The 22,472-nt window shown below is 37.7% G+C and overlaps 1 protein-coding gene across 6 annotated transcripts in view; it reads left to right on the top strand.

The window, feature by feature from the left end:
• Positions 1 to 20,804, top strand: part of CAMKK1 (calcium/calmodulin dependent protein kinase kinase 1) — a 311,605-nt gene extending 290,801 nt beyond the window's left edge. For 5 of the 6 annotated variants that reach the window (XM_077482343.1, XM_077482344.1, XM_077482346.1 and 2 more), the window contains exons 15-17: positions 5,485 to 5,585; positions 14,008 to 14,049; positions 19,508 to 20,804. In XM_077482343.1, the coding sequence (XP_077338469.1) occupies positions 5,485 to 5,585; positions 14,008 to 14,049; positions 19,508 to 19,580 (216 nt within the window). In that variant the 3' untranslated portion in view covers positions 19,581 to 20,804. The remainder of the gene's footprint in view (positions 1 to 5,484; positions 5,586 to 14,007; positions 14,050 to 19,507) is intronic. The other variant, XM_077482348.1, reaches the window with a different exon arrangement.
• Positions 20,805 to 22,472: the final 1,668 nt, after the last annotated feature.

Genomic DNA, 22,472 nt, shown 5'->3' with positions numbered 1-22,472 from the left:
TAGATATATATATATATATTTATATTTCACACCAATGCTGATCTCAATGACGAATTTGTTTTTTTATCAGAATATTTAAAAAATTACCAAAAATAATACAGATAGGGGAACATTGTAGTGTCCTTATCTTGCTGGCTAGTTGGAGAATTTTTTTTTTTTTTTTATTACTGGTCAGTTAGTGTTATGAATAATAAACCCTCTTAGATTGGCAATCAGTGTGAAGTATTACACTGAGGGTCAATGCAAGAAAGAATGCACTCTTGCATGAAAATCTTTGATGTCAGTAAAGGAAGAAATTCCACTGGTCTGCCACTCCTGGCATTGCCAAGGAATGTTGGTCATAAAAGAATGTAGGCTCCAACAGGAGAGAGATCAATCCTCCACTGCTTATTGCTTGAGGGTTCCACATATGTATGACTATTCTAGTGCCTTTTATACAATTAGCTCTGGCAAACAAAGTCCTCTTTAAAGAACTTTTTAAAATTTAAATAAAACGTTTGAAAATTACAAACAACTTCCTCTGCAATGACGAAACCACTCTAAATTTTAACTATTTTGAAGGATTACTGAAATGCAAATTGGCTAATTCAATGAACTTGACAACCAGAGTAGCTATTTGTGCCCTCCCCGCTTTAGGATAATAATGAATTAATGGAATACATATGGTAACTCTGCTGTACCTGCCATTGTTGCCTTATAAGTGGCATAAATCACGACGAAAAACTTTTATTGTGTAGATCCAGACACAGTCAGCTAAAATATACAAATTGTTCTACTAGCAAATCTTTTTTTAATTAATCTACATGCACCTAATAGACAGTTCCCTCAAGCGGTTAATTACTAGCCCTTGCCAACTCAAGATTTAGTTAGTACTGGCAATAACTATGCAACTTACAAGCAGCCTCTTGTAGACACTGCTTGCTAGCAAACAATTATAATCAGTGACAAGTGCCTATTTTCTAGTGCCTTTATTATAATTTAGGTCCAATTATATGACATGTACTTAATAAGCAATGACGAATTAACAATTAGCAAAATTCTGTTGGCCTATTGCTTTACCTCTCTACAACACTGCAGCTGAATAGCAATGTACCATGTACCATGAAGAACATCCATTTCTAGGTTTAAAATTTGCATAAAACTTTCTATGGCATTGTGCCAAGCCTTGCACAGCATGTGCACACCACATTCATCTTACCACCATTCACATGGCAAGCACGAAATACCTTCTATTGCATTTCTCCACACTGTAAGGCTGGATTCACACCTATGCATTTTTAGTGCTTTTTGTATTCTAAAGATTTGCACTACAGTCTATTTAACATGGTTTCCTATGGAACACGTTCTGTAGTGCAAGTCTGTAAAAATTCAAAAAGCACTAAAAATGCATAGGTGTGAATCGGGCCTAAGATGGAAACCTAATGCCGCGTACACACGATTGGAATTCTCGTCGTAAAAAACTCTGATGGTTTTCCCGACGGAATTCCGACGGAATTCGGCTCAAGCTGTCTTGCCTACACACGGTCGCATCAAATTTCCGATCATTTATAACGCGGTGACGTACAACACATATGACGTGACTAGAAAAAGGAAGTTCAATAGCCAGTAGCCAATAGCTTCTGTCTCATAGTTGAATCTGAGCATGCATGATTTTTGGCATGTCGGAATTGCATACACACGATCGGAATTTCCGATAGAAAGTTTTTCCGTCTGGAAAATTGAGAACATTATTGAGACACTATCAATTTTTGGCTGGCGGAAATTCGGTCAGCTAAATTCCGATGGAGCATACACACGGTCGCATTTTCCGATGAAAAGCTCTCATCGGTCTTTTTCTGGCCGGAATTCCGATCGTGTGTATGCGACATAACTTCCACCTCGCATGCATTTGACTGCTACACCAAAAACAGATGATTTTTCACATGGAAAAAGATTCACGAAAGCCCAGAAAGGTATAATGAGAATGGATAAAGGAACCAAAAAGTCCTCTACTAAACCAGTTAAAGCCTTCTCATAACAGAAGGATTCTAATTTCATCACATACCAAAAAAATTATAACTATTCCTCATTCTAGGATAGTGGCGAGTGGCATGTAAATCATCTGTTTGGCTGCAATGGCCAACTGCACATCTAGAACTGCTGGTGTTTGGTATAGATGCAGCCTTATATTATAAAGGCATTTATGTCATTGTTTTGCTAACATGGTCTGTTTAAATGTAAATAACACTTTGAATAGTTACTAGTATATAAAATTCTATGGTGTCGTATAAAAATATGTAATTATCTATTATGCTGCAGTATGTAAAAATTGTATTCTGGCATTAGGATGTTTCCCCACCATCAGAATAAAATGATCACTGCTGGCAGTGATGGAACGAAAAAAACAGGGTAGTTGTACAGAAGTTGATTGCTAGATTGACTTTTAGTACAACCAGCCTGCCCATTCATCAATGAAAATTTGGCCTATTCCTGTTGAACCGGCCAAATTTTGATTAATCTATGACCGGCTTAAGAGGATCTCCCATTCCTTTGCTTATATTTATACACATGCATGATATTAGGACTTGTATTTGCATGATGAAATCTGCTTTTATTCTGTTCCATTTATAGTTAGTTAGCACTAATCACATTGCAGGTTAACAATGTTCAGTTGTCATAAATGGGTAATAGAGCATTTAGTTTCCATGGGGATATGCTAAATTTTGTCTATTTATGACCATTTGAAGAGCGGTCCTACAATACAGCAGGCTTTACATAAGTGATATATTTTGATATATTTTTAACAGGATGAAGAGTTTTCTTATGGAGTTACAGCCTGAGTTGCCTCTATTAAATATGCGAATGTGATTTCTCTTGCATGGTTAAGATCGATTACCTATAATTTGCTACCTCTTCTGCTATTTTGACTCACCGTTGTTTTAATAGCCATTGTTAGAAAGGTTGACTACCCCCAAATGGAACTTTAAACACTAACAAAATATGTAAAAAATATTTTATTAAGGCAAAACTAAAAAACATCAGACAATGATTGCTAAAACATACACTAACATTAGACACAAATACACATAACGCAATATCTTGCAATAGAATAAAGTACGTATCTAAAGTGGTTTCTCTCCAGTATCCAAAAATACTTTCTGGTAGCCAACATCCGGGAAGAGATTTCCGGTACCCAACATGTTTCAGGTTCAAAGTCCTTTCACCAGGAGTATTTCTATAGGATAATTTAAATTATAGTAGATAACAAAAAATAGAACATAACATATGCAAGACAGGTATAATGAGCACAGTGCATCTAAAGTTCAAAAAGGGAAACCTACCGAGATATGGTGAATGACACCGTAATCAATCACACAAACTATTCAAGCAAGAGTAGAATTGGCATTGTCAGTGGATGGCATATGTGGAGGTCTAGTTCAGCCTACTGATTTAGAGTATTGTGGCCCACAGGAAAGGAGCATGTCACTGGTCCCTCAGGTAAGACAATGTATAGCTAGTAGTGGAAGCTGAAAGGCAAATAAACAATAGAAAGGGAGGGCGGTAAAGCTACATACTGCCAGACCTTGCCAGAAACCTAGTGTCAATATATAGATAATACTGATGTATAGCTTGGCAGTCCATGGGCAAAATGTAAGCAGACATTGCATAGAATCCTGGTCATGGGTACAAAAACGACTAGTTACCTTTTTAAAGCTCATATGGAGGTCTAGCAGTAAAGGTCGAGTAAGAATTTGCTCTAGGTCCTGCATCAATGGTGAAACTGCATTGAAAAGATCACTACTATTCCTTAGGCTGCAAGTAAAAAGGAACACCCTGATAACATGGTGTAACAATATCTCTATTTCTGTCTATTTTACACACTGCACACAGAGGACCACCCTAAAAGGGGTATCTGGCCTTGTAAGGATAAAGAGAATGGTAAAAACCTGTGTGAAGGGGGTCCATAGGGCACGCCATCCGAACTGGCAAGGTCTGCACAGTGTACACAGTAAAAATGGATCTTGTATATGGCGCAGAATGCCCACACATGTGAAACCGTGATCGTGCACTCATCGCACATGCGTGGGGCCTCGGTATCTGACTGGCTAATTTTGGAGAGCATGGCGCACCCACTCCAACTAGCGGGGCATGGCCATGCATTCCACAGGCAGATGGCACTTCCTTATAGCCTAATCTAGTGTGTAAATAGAGAGGAGGGATCAATAAACAGTGACACCAATCAGTGGAGCATAACCAGCTCATAGATGGATTGGAAGAATGCCTCCCATCAACTCCTGTTGTGGTATTGGGCTGCTAAATGGTCACATCGTAGACTTCTATCACCATCTTGTGTTTAGAGTACTACACCAATCAGCATAACCAAATGAAAGAACACATTTGGTGTTTGGTTAGGACTTTTTTAATATTGTGCTGTTTTGCATACCTCGTAATGATCCTGATTCCATGTACTTTCTTCCCCTGTCGGTTTCTACCTCCCTTCTTTCTCCCAAACAGGAGATCCTGTCTGGTTTGATTGATAATTAATAGATATTGTTGAGCTACTTAATTTAATGAAAGTGTCTGTTCTATAACCGCTAGGATAAATTTAAATTTTAAAAAGAGAAGTATGTCTAAAGATAGTTTACATTGTGTTTAATACAGTGATTCATGGTACATGACTTGGATAAACCTATGGTAAACACAATATACAGTTAAAACTACCTATATGAACTCTTTTACATACAATATGTGAACTTTTTGCCAAAAGATTATAATTATTTTCTGCAAGCCTTGTAATCAAAGCACACCTGTGAGGCAGAACTGTTAGGCACTAAACATCATTGCATATAGTGCTGAAGATAAACAATATAGCCTGGTCCAGGAAATTAACATGGAAATTAAGCCCCAAAAAAATGATACGGCTGTCTGTGTACTGATATTGGAAATGTCCCTTTTCTTCTTGTCCAAAGACATAATATTGGTCACCAGAATAAAAAAGGCCAGTGAATCTGTTATGGGGACACAGACAGCAGTACAGAAACCTGTAAAGAAACAGTATAGAAATAATTTCTTGCACTTTCTTATTATGTCCAAAACCTAGAAAAAGTTTCTATTTAAGAACTCCTCGCCTCCAGTATCTTCACAAAAGTAAAGAATTTGTTTTGAGTGAACCAGCCTTTTCTTCAGAAAGCGGGCTCCAAATTGAATTCTATATGATTTGTTTTTTAGTGGATTTCAACTGTAAAGAATAAAAAAATATGCAGGTGAATTGTACCAATTAAAATAATGTAATTTCTATAAGTAGTACACTATTGCCTAAAGAAAATCTCATTGTGTTTAGTAAAATGCCTATGTTTCCAGTGCTGTACAGTGAAGGATAGCAGGTGTTTGGCTATTTATTGGCTTATAAACTGTAACAGTAGAAAGGTTGCTTTTACGCTTTTGAGTATCTAATCAGTATCTACATCTTCTTGTATTGATGTTTTACTTTTGATGTCTGTTAAGATTTTAGTGAAAGCAATGCTGAGGAAACGCTCGTTTGGCAATCCCTTTGAATGTGCAAGAAGAGAAGAAAGGTCCATGTCAGCCCCAGGAAACCTATTAATGTAAGTTACAGGGAAATAGTAGCTAGTTTTATGATATTTTCATTAAGTACAAAAGTGGCAAGAGATCATTTTGCTTATGTTTTGGGCAAGTTAAGCTGTAAGGCGCTATACGATAAATTAAACAAGGAACTAATTTTTTATTGCCTTAGACTGTCCTACCCATCAATCTGCAAATGTCTTTCTACATGGATAAACACCACTCACCTGGATAGCCAGAGAATTTTTTTGTTTCTGTAATATGATGATAAATGTGTCCTTTGTTTTGGCAAACCTTTGCAATGAAGTCAGTGAAGATGCTGCCTTGATGATGTTTTTTGCCTACTCATATGCAAAAATATTACATTGAATAGGGATCCAGTTACAGAGAGGATATAGTAATGCATAGCGTTTCTGAAGAATATCTAAAGTGGTGCGTGGTGGGTTGAATCAGCCCCTGACATCTTCTCTGTGTTGAATACTTCAACACCAAGATCTACCTACCATAATTCCCAATTAATGTCCATTTGGAGGCTTTTGGAGTGTTACCATTTACTTTTGTGTGTTTGAGCATTTTCTAATGCATTATCTCATAAATAAACAGTAAGAAATGATTCAACAGAGTGTGAGGGCCTCTCATAATGGACAGATATGAAAATATAGGAACTCAAATGCAATTGCCAATAGAGCTCCCCAAACATATTAAAATAAACTTGTTTCCATAAATTTTTATTGAAATGCAAAAAAATACAAACGCCAAGACAGGTATTTCAGCATTTATCAGAGGAAGAAATAAGTAAGAAACCGCAACAAAGGCAGAGTATGTTGCAAACAAAGTGCAAGTAGCACATGTAATATGTAAATGCTGGTTTATATGAGTCAAAACATAGTGGAAATGGAACAGTAACGCATATGGAAAAGGAAACTGGTGGATCAATTGTGGGCTCTCCAAAAAGGAGAGATGAAACCTAAGCAAGGTACCAGGTACCCTCTAAGGCACAAAAAGCATATCCAATCAAAAAGGAGAACAAAATACCTCCTATATAGTGAATAATTGATAGCACATAAAGAGTATTTGAAGACATAAAAAGGAAAAATTAGGAATAAAAAAGTAGGGAAGAAAAGGAGGTGGAAATATGACTTTTGAGTGGATTGATCGGGATTGATTGAGAATATAATGCTCTCAGATCCTTCACTTAGTTTGAATCACTGCAATCAAAACATTTGCTAATATATTATTATACACAAACCATGTCTGTACATAACCACTGCCAAATTGAAACATTCAATAGACTACATTATGTATAGACAACCAACATTCACTTTTGCTAACTGAACTGTCATAAATAAATGTCCATTTTAATCATATAATTAGTCTTCTGCTTCCAGATTGTTTTTTGAAAAAATGTTGGGATATTTTATTCATTAGCCAGTACAAAATAAATCAAAGGTTTAATTAAAGGATGCAGAATTAAATTAAGGAAAGGATTGATCAAAACGTACAGAATGAAAATAGGGAAACTTATTGCTACCATCTATCCATTTAAGGGATTTTGTGTACTATGCCATTAAGTGGATTTTCCACATGTGCATATGGAAATTTTTACGTAAGTCAGTGATAATGGTAGTTTGACTGCAAAGCTGAGTCTGCCACAACTGTGCTGGGGCTACCTTTCACCATTCCTTCATAAAGCAAGGAATCTATTTTAATGCCGTTTTCCAGAAGAGGATTTCTTCTGTGTTGGTTCGGTTCTTTATTTAGAAGACCGGTTAGTTCTTAAAGTTTCAGATCAGGAGGTGCCTGAATGAATGAACCTTCCACCTACCATTCTTCCATTTAAGCATTTTCAAAAACACTTTTGTCTAAAAGAAAGAAACCATGAAAGATATATGTAGTAATTAAAAAGCTAGCTGCCTGCTTGTGTCTGGCATCATCGCTTTCTGAATCTCTAATTGAGACCAGCATGCAGCAAGTTGAGACAGAGCTCCTGGTCTGCATACTTGTTCTCTGTCCAGAATTTAGAAAGTATTGAAGACAGAAACCACCTGACAACTTGCATTTCAGAAGGAGCTCGCCAGTGTCTGCCTCCGACAGATTTCTTGAAAAGAATTAGTGATGCCCAACTTGTACATTTTGGGACAGAGATTTGATATCCTTGATACAACAGGTGTTAATCTAAGGTCCTGTTGCACCTCATACAGAAACGGCAAAACGTGACAACTCTGCACATAGAAATGTTGTCTAGATGAAATGATAAATTTAACGTAATACTTTGGTATTCAGAGCGTACTTTCTGCTAGTTTGCTGCTGACGTATAGCTGTGTCCTTCAACTACTGCCACTGCTCAAAACTTTCAGTCAAGCCAGCAGCCCCTGCAAAGAGAGCTACTTTTTAATTACCTGTTTAGGAAAAACTGGAAGTGTATGGATATTGGGCTGAAATTCATGGTGGTTTTGGGTCTGCGTGAGTGGAAGAGAAGAGTGCCAGTGTCAGTGGCATTGAAAAGAATGTAGCAGGTGTTCTTTACTTTGTTACTTTATGCACTGAAGTGACCACCTACTGTAAGACTATATTACTTCATCAGATGTTTTGAAATTTATATTGAACTTCATAAGTCCCGTGTTGATAAAATCTTGTACATAAACTATTTTTTATTTCTATATGACAGTTTGCATTTAAATTAAGTATACTGCTGTCATATTTGTTTCATTAGCAGCTTCATGGAAAGCTGGAGCCCCTTGTAAAACTTCCTAAAAAGATTGTCCACTTCAAGCTGAAGTTTAGCATTTTTTTTTTTAAACAGCACCAGGGATGATACCTTCAATGAATGACTGGTGAATGTTGTGTTCAGTCCTCTGTTAACACCCCCCCCCCCCCCCCCATACACACGCAAAAGTGAGCTTCTGGTCCTATGGGGTTTGAGTAACTGCACTTGTCAAAAGTGCCAACTATACCCTTTCTGCCCCCTCCTCTGTTTAAAGAATTCTCACGATCAAAATCACTCTATTATTGAAGGATCAGTGGATGAATGAAAAAGTCCACCTCTTCCATTCATAGAATGCTTTGCATTGTGGGACTGATAGTATAGCTTACACAAATGAAGCATGAGGGTGGAAAGGGTGGGTATAGATGGTATTTTGACAAGTTCCTGTCAATGTGCAACTGCTCACACAGCACTGGAAGATTAGCGACGCGAGGGTATCTGGGGACAGAGGAAAGAACATTTAACAAACAGAGCAGCCGCCAATACATTGGTTACTCTTATTCATTTGAAATTATCATCCCTGGTGCTGTATTTGAAGAACAAATTTCTCTAAACTTTAACTCAGTGTAACAGAACAATGTTTGACAAACCATTATTCAAGATGTATAAGTGTAGCTAAAGCCAAAATGCTTTTCTTTCTCTCAGTTTTGAAGTAAAAGTATTAAAAGCTCTGTCAGATATTTATTGCTTCCTGTGACCTTATTTGGGAGATTCAACATTTTTATTTGTCCTAGTGGCCGTTGTCTCCAATACTGAATGTGACGGGGAAATCTTTCAATGGACCCAGCTGTTCTGGTGACAATTGGATTTATTTAGCAGAATTTAGTGTAAAAACAAAATGGCAAGATGTTACATTTCATTTTTATATTTTGCTCCTGCCCTAAGAAGGCATATAGATACAAGAAATATATTTAGTACTGCCTTTGCAAACTCAGATTGATATAGTCAGAATAAGCGGAAGTTGCTCTAGTTCTCATTAAGTTTGATTGAAAAGTACAGTTGAGTTTTCTTGAGGAAAGGGAAAAACAATGCAACTCACATAGGGTGATGTCTATAGCTTTGCAGGTAGTATGAATCTTTTTCCAATCTGGCATTATGCTACAGTATGATTACCTACATCATTATTGTGCATGTACAGGGAACAGTAGTAGTGTCAAGCATGCACAACTATCATGGAATGAACTCTCTCTATATCCTATGTATATTCCATCTCTCTCTATATTCCATCTCTCTCTATATTCCATCTCTCTCTATATTCCATCTCTCTGTATATTCCATCGCTCTGTATATTCCATCGCTCTGTATATTCCATCGCTCTGTATATTCCATCGCTCTCTATATTCCATCTCTCTGTATATTCCATCTCTCTCTCTCTCTATTCCATCTCTCTCTCTATTCCATCTCTCTCTATATTTAATCTCTCTCTATATTACATCTCTATCTATAGTCCATCTTCCCCTACTATATATTCTCTCTCTCTCACCCCCCCTCCCCCTTGGGAATCATACAGACACCGGTACTGACAATTATATTACCTCCACAATGCAAAGAATAGCTGCAATACGTAATCAAAATAGCAGTCTTTCAGTTTTCTTTTTGACTTGTATAATCTGTTTTTCCTCCTTTCATTCATTTGCATAATATTCCTTTTTGCACTTTGCAAAAGTTGGAACAAGTATCAGAAATATTTGGAGGGCAGCCATATTAAGATTAACAATGTTAACATCTACCTTCACTTACCATCTGGTAAATCAGTGGGAAGGTGACAGCACTACAACCCAAATGTTCTACAATCTGCTGCTTGCAGTAGGTGCCAGGCAGTGTTTTCATGAACCTTGGTCCTGTGAAGGCAAAATCTTGTTTTTCATAAGTCGTATGTCTCTAGCAGTGGGCAAAATGTAGTGCAACCTCCATAATCTCTACAGTATTTTTTTCAGTGAAAATTTGTTTCGCATTTGACTTTTACTACAGTAATTAGTCTGCAGAAGTGTACTGCAGTCATTGACTCGGCAGAATATATTTATTCCCAAACACCAGTAGCGTAGGTGTTTTTGCTCATTAAATGTCAATTCATTTTTCATTAGCGCTTAAGAGTCGAGATAGGGCTCTCAGCTGGAAGGAGTTAATGATGATGTCCAGTGCATCATAATCTAGTATCTAAAATTAATGTAATGTACACATTGTCAGGAACATTTTCCTCCCTTTTATGTCAGTGTGGATGCAGGGTACGCAGTGCTCAAGCATTGGACCCCAGGGCACAAGAAATATTGAATTCCTGCTTTAATTAACACTGATCACAACACTACAGTTGTTTGAAACATGGGGATTTGAATGTTGCTATTTAGTGCTAACTTTAGTTAAGCTTCATAATATATTGCTTGACATCATAACAGTCACCTTTTCTACCATGGTCCATCTATATGTTTTCATCTTTCCTTTTAAACTGTCATGGTACATGGGAACAAGAGTAGATCTAAACCCTGACTGGGTGACGTTTTCAATACAATTTTCGTGCTTTCCTTCTAAAATATTGTTTTAAAGTGGAATTTCACTCTCCCAATCAACATTGATTATTTTAATCCTGATGCAGTAGCTCTGAGCTCAGCATTTGAGAGCTTGCTCCTGTGATGATGGGGGTGAATAGCAACAGCTAGGTATCCCTTAGCAACATCCTAGGAGTTTTCCAGTCAGACTGCATGAGGTAAATAAATTGGCTACACCTATAGTATGGGTATTGTATCAATTGTTTGTTTATATCTACAAGTGCCCCTTATTTGAATAGGCAGTTTTTTTGGTAAAAGTGAAAAACATTTAGGCATTCCTTGGCTCATGGGTTTTACAAATGAACTGAAAGATGCACTTTGCTGCTAACTGTATAATACACAACAGTCTTAAATCATATCTAACCCCCCCCCCCCCCCCCCAAAATGTAATATATTGTAGTTTACCAGCCATTGGATATGATGGCTGCATTGGTTTTCGCTCTCTATGCTAAGTACGTTTTCAGCAAGTACAGAAAAAAAACTGTTGTTCTTCCCAGAAGTGCTGAGTCCTTGTCACTTTCGGTGAACTTAAAGGAGAGCACACAATTCTTTTATTTTTTTGTTTGTGTAAACTACTAGTCCTATCAACCATGGCCAGTCTGACAACCATGGCTCTCACCCAGGAGCAGGAAGGCTCCCTTCATAGATCTAGTGGGGATACAAAGCGTAGGCATGAAGAGAGAGGAAGTGTTGTTTGCAAGAATATCATGTGAAAAAAAGTCTGAATAGGGAACATAAATGCAGCCACCTCATTCAGGGGCTTGTAAGCTGCCATTTTTGAATTTGTAGAAAATATGAACAAGACTACCTACATTCAATGTTTCCATAGAAAACTGTGAAATGAATGGAACTGTTGGTAGATTGTCTTGAACACTTTTGTAGTTTTTTTTTTTTTTCTATTAAGAACTGAAATTGGTTTACACCTATAATGCCTTTTTTTTTTCTGAATGAGCCCCTGAAACTTATCGGTAGAAAAACATGGAGGCTGTCATTTCTGAGCTCTCCAGAAATTGCTAGTTGTCTGGCTGTCATACTGACACTTTTTTCTTTAATAATTTGAGTCACTTGCCGGGTGTTACTGAAGTACGCATGAAGATAATACCTTGATGCTTTACTGAATTGCTTTATTATGCTAATTCAAGGATGCATAAAGTAAAGAAGCCAGGGGTCGGTCAGCACAGTAGTCCATTAATTAGCATTTTCAGGAGGTGAACAATGGCAGCTCTCATATTCATTTCATGACCGGTGTTGAATAAAAATGAACTACATAGTAGTTCTAGCATTTCTTGCTCATCTGCTATACTGAATATGGTAAAACCTTGTATTGTGAGCATAATTCATTCCGGAAACATGCTTGTAATCCAAAGCACCTGTATATCAAAGCGAATTTCCACATAAGAAATAATGGAAAACTCAAATGATTCGTTCCACAACCATTTATTAATAGGTCTTTCAGTTTATAGTCCATATAAAAATATGATAGGTTGTGTAACCATAAAATGTCCATCCACAAATGGCAGCCTCCACAAGGGAATTAGAAGCAAAATCTAGCAAGAGCTACAGAGTATAAAAGAGAAGAGTGCCTCTAAGTGTAGCAATATGGCTACACTTAATAAAAGTACAACATTTGGCAACTCACATCAGTTGATGATTAAAACAGGCACATCTAAGTATGCAGGTATCCGGGGTAAAGCTGTCCACATGCCCCGCTGGCTCTCACCGCTGTCAGTCTGCAATCATGGCCAAGAAGACTACCCTGCAGTAGAGCAATCCGAAAGCGAGGCTTGAACCACTAGTGGAGCGCAGAATGGAAGGGATGACGTTGATGACAGTGCGGTGGATGGTCTATATGGACAGCTTTACCCCGCATGCCTGCATACTTAGATGTGCCTGTTTTTATTAATCAACCATGTGAGTTGCTAAATGTTGTACCTTCATTAAATGTAGCCATATTGCTACACTTAGAGACGCCTCTCTTCTCTTTTATACTCAGTTGGGATATGACGCTACTTGTATATCAAGTCAAAATGTATTGAGTAAACTTTTGCTTGTCTTGCAAAATGCTCTCAAACCAAGGTTTTACTGTATATGCCTTTGCATACCAGTTGGCTTAGTTGATTACAATGCTGAAATAATTACAAAACAATATTCCAGATTTTAAAACTGTTGGTTTCCCATTACTTGTACACAAGCTAACATTAGCTTGATTGACTGACTTTTCTTTTCCATTCTCTAGTCCTCAGAAACCACTAGCAATCGTAATGACCTTAGATTTATTATCTTTTCTTTTAAATTCTGGTGAAGAAAATAAAACTCAAAAAAATAATCAAAAACAAAATGACATTGTTGGAAAACATTTTGGGGAATGGTCATATCAGGGGATTTTGGACTAGCAAAGAGAATTTGGAATACAAAATGCATGCAAAAGCTACAAGTGTAAGGCACTGTTATCCTGCCCTCTGTGCGATTTGTAGACTTGTAGATGGCATTTTCCCCTCCACTTTTTTGCTAGAAAGCAAAGTTGCTGCTTTAAATATTGCACAAGAAATAGACTTTGCCTTCTGTCAATTACAAAGCCATCAGCATGTGTAATGATAATATGGAAATGAAACATGTTTGTTATTAGTGCTAATTTTCTATTTTCATTTATAGCTGATAACATAAATGCATATAGTTAATACATATCTCTTAAATCTTTAGAATTTCCTTTCATGCAAGGACCATCGGGGTGCTTGGTAGTGCTTGCTGTTTCCATGGCAACTTAGTTAGATTGTCATCTGTATCTATAGTATAGCAGGTGTAAATATAAAAAGAAAAAAGCTGTATACTTTGTCAAGCTTGCACAATGCTGTATTGTTTTGATATACACAGCAGTGGTATTATTGGAACTGTTATATAATTTTTTTTTCTGTCCATTATTTCAATGCTTGGGTTGTGTTGAACTCATTTTTCATGCTCCCCTTAATAGATGCAAGTGCAAATCATTTGCTTACCTTCACGTGTTTACACACTATGCATCCTGTGATTTTATAGTTACATTCCATAAGCTGTCATTAAAAATCTTTGTATATGATTTTATAGAAATTTTGTTTATTTATTGATTTATTCATTCTTAATCATTGTGTCATCTTGGAACAGGTGCCAGTTTAAATCATCTAAAAAATTGCTTCCACACATAAGGTAATTTCTTTGTTGTGCCCCAATAATTGAGTACACAACATGTGTTAAGTGTGTTGTCAGTCCTCACTAATGTGCTGTGTTTAGTCACACCCACCTTGATTAACCAAACTCGCAGCTTTGCGAAACGCGTTAGTTTTCCCTGAATGTGGTTTTGTTACCAATGCTGAGAACTGTTTGCTTTTTGTGCTTTTTTTTTTTCTAGGGAATTTTAGTAAAACATCACTTCTAACTATTTATTGACCTGATATTAACCAGCATTGTGCAACTTTACACATTTCTTGTCCTTGTTAAGCTTCAGCTTTTTTACCTACCTCCTATGGCTAACTAACTTGCTACTAGCATCCTGCATCCCTTCTGTGATTTTCAGCCTAATCCGATGAATTTTCTCCACAGAGGATCTACATTCAAGTCGCAATCACGTTTTCATTTTTTTCTTTTTACCTTCTAAGTGATTTACATGTATTTCATTCTATAACAGCATTTTTGATCTTGTTTCTAATCTTTCCACTGTTGGTGTTTTGTGTCTTAAGAAACAGATTTGAGAAGTAATATCTATATGTGGTTATGTACAGTGTAACCCAGTGGTGGCTGGTGAAGTTTTAGGATGGGGGCGCCAGACCCCGCACTTCCTTTTTGACCCCTCCCACTTCATATAAGCCCCACCCCTTATAGAATCCACCCACTCTGTACCCTGTATTCCACTTGCTTCCACCCATAGTGTCAGGAGTATACAGCTCAGCATCACAGGGCAGATTATATAGCCAGAGCATCAAAGGACAGAGTATATAGCTCAGCATCACAGATCATGGTATATAGCTCAGCATCACAGATCATGGTATATAGCACAGCCTCACAGATCGTGGTATATAGCGCAGCTTTGCAGATCATGGTATATAGCACAGCCTCACAGATCGGCTCAAACAAACTGACAGATGACACTGTTGGCACTGATTTGTAATTTGCAGTTGGGAAGATCAGTTGACTCATCCAATTCCAGAGTAGCATATCTTTCAGTTCTATGTGAAAAAAGCAAACTCTGTACTGACCAGAATATGTGATACATTTTTTTGTATGTCATTATACACCGTATAGATATTGCTATATGATATCAACTTAAACCCCACTTATCCTTGTTTATATTATCTGCCAATAACTTAGTATACCGCTTTCATTACGTGGTTATATTTAATGTTTTTTCTCCCCGGTTTTTGACATCCTCATGTCAGAGCGTCCAGGAAGGGTGCCATGCCATGGGAATGATAATCTTTTATCGCACTTTGTGCATCCTGTTTACAATTATGGGACCACTCATGTACTGCTAGGGGTTGTTAGGGACAATCAGAATAATAAGCCTCCAAGGCTACATTAGATGGGGCTTACCTAGCTCTGCTCGGGCCATGCATTCCACGAAGCTCCTGACACCACTTCCGGTTTATCACTGGCACAGGGAAACCGGAAGTGACATCGTAACTCGGAGGGAAAGCCAGCCGTAGTGACACTAGTATTCCGGCACAACCGATTGCACCACAAGGCAGGTTAAAAGCCTGCAAATGAAGCGTCTCATGATTGCATAGATGTTGCACTTCCCATAGTTCGCCTGAACAAAGTGCACTTAAAGGACCTTTTTTTCAAATTTTTTTTTTTATTGACTGCCGGGGGTAGGGGGGGGGGGGCTTAGCCCATGCGCCTCCTATGGATGGGCCAACACTGGTGTAACCAGGCATTGTATAGTTATTTAATCTTGCCTGGCTTTGGATGCATCAGGCTGACTGCTGAGTTAACAGGTCCTCTGGTATTCTTCTTCACAGGCTTCCACTCATAATGATACACACAAAATTTTGGATACAGCCAAACGTTTCCAACTATTAGGCAGGGTGCTTAGTGTATTGTATTTAAAGCGTTTGTTAACCCAAAAAAAAATATATAGATCATGGTCCCTTAAAGCATATTACATAACACAGTGCTTGTGCTGTGTAATCTGCCCCCCTCTAAACTATAAAAAAAAACTGTAAAAAATAAACCTCCCTGAACTTGCCACTTTCTGTATGCCCTCTCTGCGCTGACCAGGAAAATCAGGGCTGCTGAGCCATGACCACCGTGGTCAGAGTGCATCCCTCCGTCATTCCCTGCTGTCCCCTATGCTCTCCTCTCTCCCCCTTGACCCCCTACTTCCTGCCTGTCATCTCCCTCTTTGTCTGTCTCTGGCCCGGCCCTGCCTCCGCCGCCGCTATTATTGTAAAATAAAAATCTAAAATTGTCACTGCCAGCCCCTGTTTTAGAGGCTGGCATAGCACACTATGTAAGTTGTTTTGAAAAACAAGTGTTCTAAATACCGAATTTTAGCTGTCTTCATGCCAGTCACATGACTCATGGCCGCTTTACAGCTGATCGCAGGTACAATGGGCTGCATGCTTCTTAGAAAAAACAATGCAAAAAAATACGCATTCATTTATTTTATTTTTTAAATGGTGAATTTATCCTTTAGGATTCAAAGGCCATGAAGGCTTGTGGTATATGCTGTAAGTGCCAACTACCTCTGCTTTTTAGGGACATTGATTTGAATGTATGTTCATGGAAATCATCTTGTTTTAGGTATAGAAAAAATGTTTCTTACAATCATTTCTATATATTAATATAATATTACCCCAGGCTTTTAAAATGATCAAGCTTTTTAAGCTGTTAAATTATTTGAAATTAATTATTAATGATGAATATTTCAAATTAAAAAAGATGCTTTCAGCAGGCCTAGTATAATGGATAAATATCATGTTTGTGCTCCTCTGAACATATTGGTAGCAATGACTTGCTGCGGGGGATTGCGGTAGGAAATACCTGTAATTTCAGCACAAATACAGTTGGGCTACTTTTTTTAAATCTTGAACCTGAAATATTAAGAATGTTAGGAATGCCACAGGTTGAGCACCCCTGGTCTATACTGTTTAAAATCCAGTAATACACTGCATCACCCTTCACTGTACATGCTCAGTTGCGCTCTATTTTTAGGCACTGGCAAATTTGTGGAGACTGTCGACAGCCTTGAAGCAGAATTCAACCCTCTTATTTACAGCCAAGGAAGCTGCTTCTGTTTGATCTGCACATGTGATCCCTTATGACACCATTCGTTCGATAGTTTGGTTGAGGACACAAGCAAATGTGTCAGTTAACAATGTCAACATTCCAGGAGTGTAACTTTTTTTTTTTTTCAAACCATTAAATCAATAGGTTTAGTTCCGCTTTATGATTTACTGCTTCTCAGGGGCTCTGGGCTTTTTACAGCACACCCTCGTTTTGGTAGCATAATTATTATTGTGGAATGTGTCTTGCTAAAAGTACATTATTTTTATCAAGTTGTTATGGGTAAAATTCCGCTTTAAATTCACAGGTGGATCATGCTAAATTTGGTTGACCAAGAAAGTAGTAATTCTAGTTTAGGACAGGAGATGGGATCAGCTACATTTTCTTTCAGAGCATCCTATATTTTGTATAACTGTTGGTGCTATTATGAATTTCTCGTGCAATGTAGTTAGTGTCCAGCACTGAAAGTGCTCTCTGCCTGTCTTTACCATGACTTCACAACTGAATGCTGAGAGTAGTGATTCACAGGCATTGTGTAAGATTATATTAAGACAGAAATTGCATGAAATGATTAGCATCAAAGATCCTAACTTAAAAGGAATGTCAGCAGCAATACACTATTTCTATGTGCTTTCATCTCATACAGTTTGCATAACATTAAGAATTAATAGGTGGTATGTGAGACCATTATTAGAAGCAGTAAATATCTTCTACTTCATTTTACTGTTGTGCACGTTAAATTGCGAAATGCACAATGACTGAGTACTTGTAAGCTAAAGTTGTTGGCATATTGGCCAGCTCAGACAACTTGTCCAGTTTCCACTACTAGAGATGGGGTCAAGACTCTTAAGTCGTAAGGGTGTGCACACGGGCCCAATATCGGGTGACATCAGCTGATTCAATAGAAACTGACCAACATTCGGCCCGTGTGTACAGCAGCCAAAGGGACATGACCCGAAAAAGGCCTGACCCGAAAGCAGTCGTGTCAGAAAACACAATAGCGCAGTGGGTGAGATTGCTGCACTAACATTGCATAGTTAGTACAGCAGCTTCTGAGTTCTTCAGTTGTTGTTGTTTTTTTTCGTCCAGGTTGCTGGGTTGAACAAAAATAAAACTATGTGTAATAGGCGTCACTGCTGTAAGTAAAGATTTGTAAATATTTAGGATTTTGTTTCTGCAATGTTTATAATCCCTCCTAGATTATAATCTTAACTTCATTGGAAGTCATCCTTTTTTAATAAGCAGAATAAACAGTCTTTAACATTGCCATATTCTTAGACCCCTCTCACACTTGGACCGCGTTAGTGCTAAAGCGACGCTCTTTTTGGTCGCTAGTGGGACATCTTTAACCCCAAAAAAGGGGGTTAATAGTTCTCATTTTGCGGTGCGCTCGAAGCGCTTTTAAGGCATTTGAAAGTACTGCCCATTCAGCCCAATGGTCAGAGGCGTTTATACGTATACAGCGCTCCCAACCCGTCTCAAAGATGCTGCTTGCAGGACTTTTTTTCCTGTCCCTCAAGCGCACCACCACAGTGTGAAAAGGAACACTGGAATGAATGGGAGGCCATTTTCAGGTGCTTGGCAGAGGCTTTTTCTAGCACTAAAGTGCCTGAAAAAGTGCCCCAGTGTGAAAGGGGTCTTATTGTATATAGATTTTTTTTTTCCTGTATTCCACCTAATTATTTTAATCACCTGTTTTCTTATCTTATCTATCTGATTTATATGCATTTCAAGGATTTGAGACAATATATAACTTGAATCTATTCTAATGAACGTTCACCTAGTAAACTATAAATGTATGAGAAAGAAGCAGAGAGGTCATCTAGGGTTCAACATTTAAAACTTTCTCTATATCAGAGGTCTCAAACTGGCGGCCCTCCAGCTGTTGCAAAACTACAAGTCCCCTCATGCCTCTGCCTGTGGGAGTCATGCTTGTAACTGTCAGCCTTGCAATGCATCATGGGACTTGTAGTTTAGCAACAGCTGGAGGGCTGCCAGTTTGGGACCCCTGCTCTATATTTATACATTAATAAAGATTAATAACTATTGTTTTACTATTTAATAATAGTATTGATAAGACCACTACTATATTCTAATAATAATAACAATAATAATTATATCCTCAATAAAACATATCCAAATCAATATGAATAATATGAACTACATTGGCTAATATGAGATTCTACAACAGTATCCGCATCAGGTCAGTGCGCCAGTTCTAGGTCAAAACCCGTTGAGTTCATTTCGATTTACAAGGGAGAACTATTAGGTTAAAGCACATGCAACGGGTCTAAATGAATTGCAATGCTTTCACTTCAAATTTATTGATGATACAGTTCAACTTGTAATGCATGTCCTCTTATTTATTTATTTTTTCATGTAGAAAGCAAACAAGTGGGGAGGTTCTTAAGGACTCGGAGCTGGCTGATGTGGAGGAGGACGATGGAGCGTCATGAGTAGTTGCATGCCCAGATCAAACCTGCCTGCTGCTTGAACTTGCTTTTCTGTGTTGCACAGATATGTACTCTCATGACCATCATGAACCAAAGCTTGCGGTCTATAACCTCCAATAACAAAAAGGTCTTTGTAAAACGTTTACAGCTCTATGAAGAATGCGATATACAAATAGAGACTGTCTTGTGCTAAACATGTCTGTCTGCATGTATGTTTAAATAATTTGTGTATGTATACAGGAAAAAACTATTGAACAATGTGCCTCATCTCCATTTGTGCTTCTGCAGTATGCAGTCCGTGTACTATGAAGATTGCTTGACCTATGAATGTCTCTTTTTATTTAAGACTGAAAAACCAAAAGTTTTTTTTTGTTCTAGTTAATCATTTCATAGACTCCTAATGCTATGCTGCAGCTTCCAAACTCCAGGCTTCTCTAGTGCTATAAGATAAATATAAATATATTTATATATTTTTTTTATATATATGTGTGTGTATAGATGACTGTACTGGGGCTATTGAGGAAAACCATGCTTGCTGCTCTGAGAACAATGACTTTACTGTGTTGTATGGGTTAGTATACAATTGCACAATACCTGCTTTTCTGCAGGAAATTTAGGTTTTGTTTTTTTTTCTTAAACTATCTGGCTGTAATCATGGCTTACTATAAGTCAGCTAATCTGTTATTATATAGAAAATGTTTACATTTGCTACAGGAAGGGCTATTTCTTCTTTGCATCCATGGTACATCCCATATGTTTATAATTTGGTATGTTTTACAAAATTGTGATGAATTCACTCATTGCAACCTACAACTTTTTAACCCTGTGTCAACTTGAATGCTATGATGGGGGTGTAGCATAGCAACATTTGAGATGACAATTTCCTACCTTTTGATTGCACAGAAAATGTGTACTGTAATACAACTCATATATATAAGCATGTAACAATTATATAGGTATCTTAAATGTATATGTGAAATTGGTCAATAGGTAACTTACTGCCTAAGTAAATAGCTGAACAAGACCATTACAGGTTTCATAAAGGCATTTAATTTATCATACCTGCTATGAAAAAATTAATGTTGTTGTTCAAATAACAATAGCCTAAACTTCAAGTAAAACAAATGGATTTTATCTGGGAGCAATTTCCAACATGCTCACTTTATATTATATTTTGAAAATGTTTTAAAATGATTTTTGACTATAAAATTTATAGCAATCTGTTAATTTGAATATTGTTTTATTTAACATTGCTCTTTTATTATATATGTGCAATTATTCTTGACTGACTAAAACTGGTTGTAGGCATAACAAAGCTTGTCAGATTGTTCTTAGTACATAAATATGAACGCTATTGTTGTAAGAGTTAGCATAGAGATGCATATAAGTATAGCGGTATAAAAACGTATTTATTCACACGACAATTGGCAACTTATAAGACAATCTAGTGATATCAGGCATATACATTTAGAAATGTCATTCAGGGTCAACTTACGGGGATGGACCTTCGCAGAAAAGGGTGAGCTTCCCTCAGAAGGAGGCAGCACCAGGGGGCAGCAGACTAAGTGTAGCAAAAGGTGAATAAAATACCTATTCACAGAAATAAAGGGTTAAGAGCCTTACAACATGTGCTCTCCATCCTCAGCCATCTTGTGCTCTCCTGGGGCTCACCAGGGCTCCCATCCACATCTATAGGCTCTAGTGAGAGCTGGAACCTGCTTGGCTCTCCTACATCTAGATGATCAATGGATGATCGGGCCCACTTGAGGCAGAAGACCCACCGTTTATAAGGCTCTTAACCCTTTTAATCATGTGAGTTGCTATTTACATAGCTTTCTTTTTATTCACATATTGCAACACTTAGTCTGCTGCCTCCTGGTGGTGTTACCTTTGGATTACAGTCAAGGATGCTACAATCTCTCCCATGGAAGCTCATCCTGTTGTGTAAAGGTCCATCCCTGGAATCTGACCTTGAATGACGTTTCTACATGTATATGCCTGATATCACCACATTTTCTTGTAAGTTTCCAATTCTTGTGCAAATAAGTGTGTTTTTCTACTGCTATACTCAAATACACCCTCTGCTGTTCTTATCTATTAACGTAGAGAATCTCTTGAGAGGTGCTGCACTTCAGTGTTTTGGAATCACTCCACCACCTCACTTGGACCCACCAAGTCATCTCCCTTCAGTGTGTTGGACACATACACTTCTGCGCCATATCACTCCGCATATTTTAAAAGTATGAATGTTTATGTAGTCAGCAGACACCCCCGACCTTAACAATCTATTGACATTTTCCTTGCTTTCTTTGTACAGATTGTCTGCAGGTGCCATAGACATCCCAAATTCTGCCAATTCCTAAAATATTGGAAGTCTGGGGAGATTTTCATGTGATGTCTCTAAGCACCTTTAAATAGAATTCTAGGCATTTTATTTCAGTCTTGGATACAATGGGTATGGCATTTAACCTCAGATAGATTTTCATTTCTGTTTAAAAGCCCATTGGGGAGGTTTCCTACCACTTTCTTTTCTGGTGACAAAAGAGGAATTTGGATGAAATCTCTGGTTGTAGTTATTCTCCGCATTTCCTGACCTGGTAACTCAACTACAAGTAAAGAGTGGTGGTCTCACCAATTTTGACAGAGATGACAATGAAAAACCTGATATGGGCACTAAACCTTTCTTATTCTACCCCCAAAAATTGACCAATTGATTACTTTAAGGTTGGTCCCTCCACTCGACCCATGGGCAGAAGGACGTTTGTCTATAGACACATATGGCTAAATGTAAAAGATGCAGCTGTAGCAATAAGAACATTGAAAAAATGGAGCAGTTGTACATCCTCTTTTGACATTCTGACTGTTTGATATTCAGTCATTGCCAATAATTTTAGA

The sequence above is a fragment of the Lithobates pipiens genome, unplaced genomic scaffold (assembly GCF_037356315.1).
Source record: "Lithobates pipiens isolate NorthernLeopardFrog02 unplaced genomic scaffold, aLitPip1_a1.2 Scaffold_16, whole genome shotgun sequence".
Lineage (NCBI taxonomy): Eukaryota > Metazoa > Chordata > Amphibia > Anura > Ranidae > Lithobates > Lithobates pipiens.
Note: the sequence above shows the minus strand (reverse complement) of the source record. Positions and strands in the feature narration are given on the sequence as shown.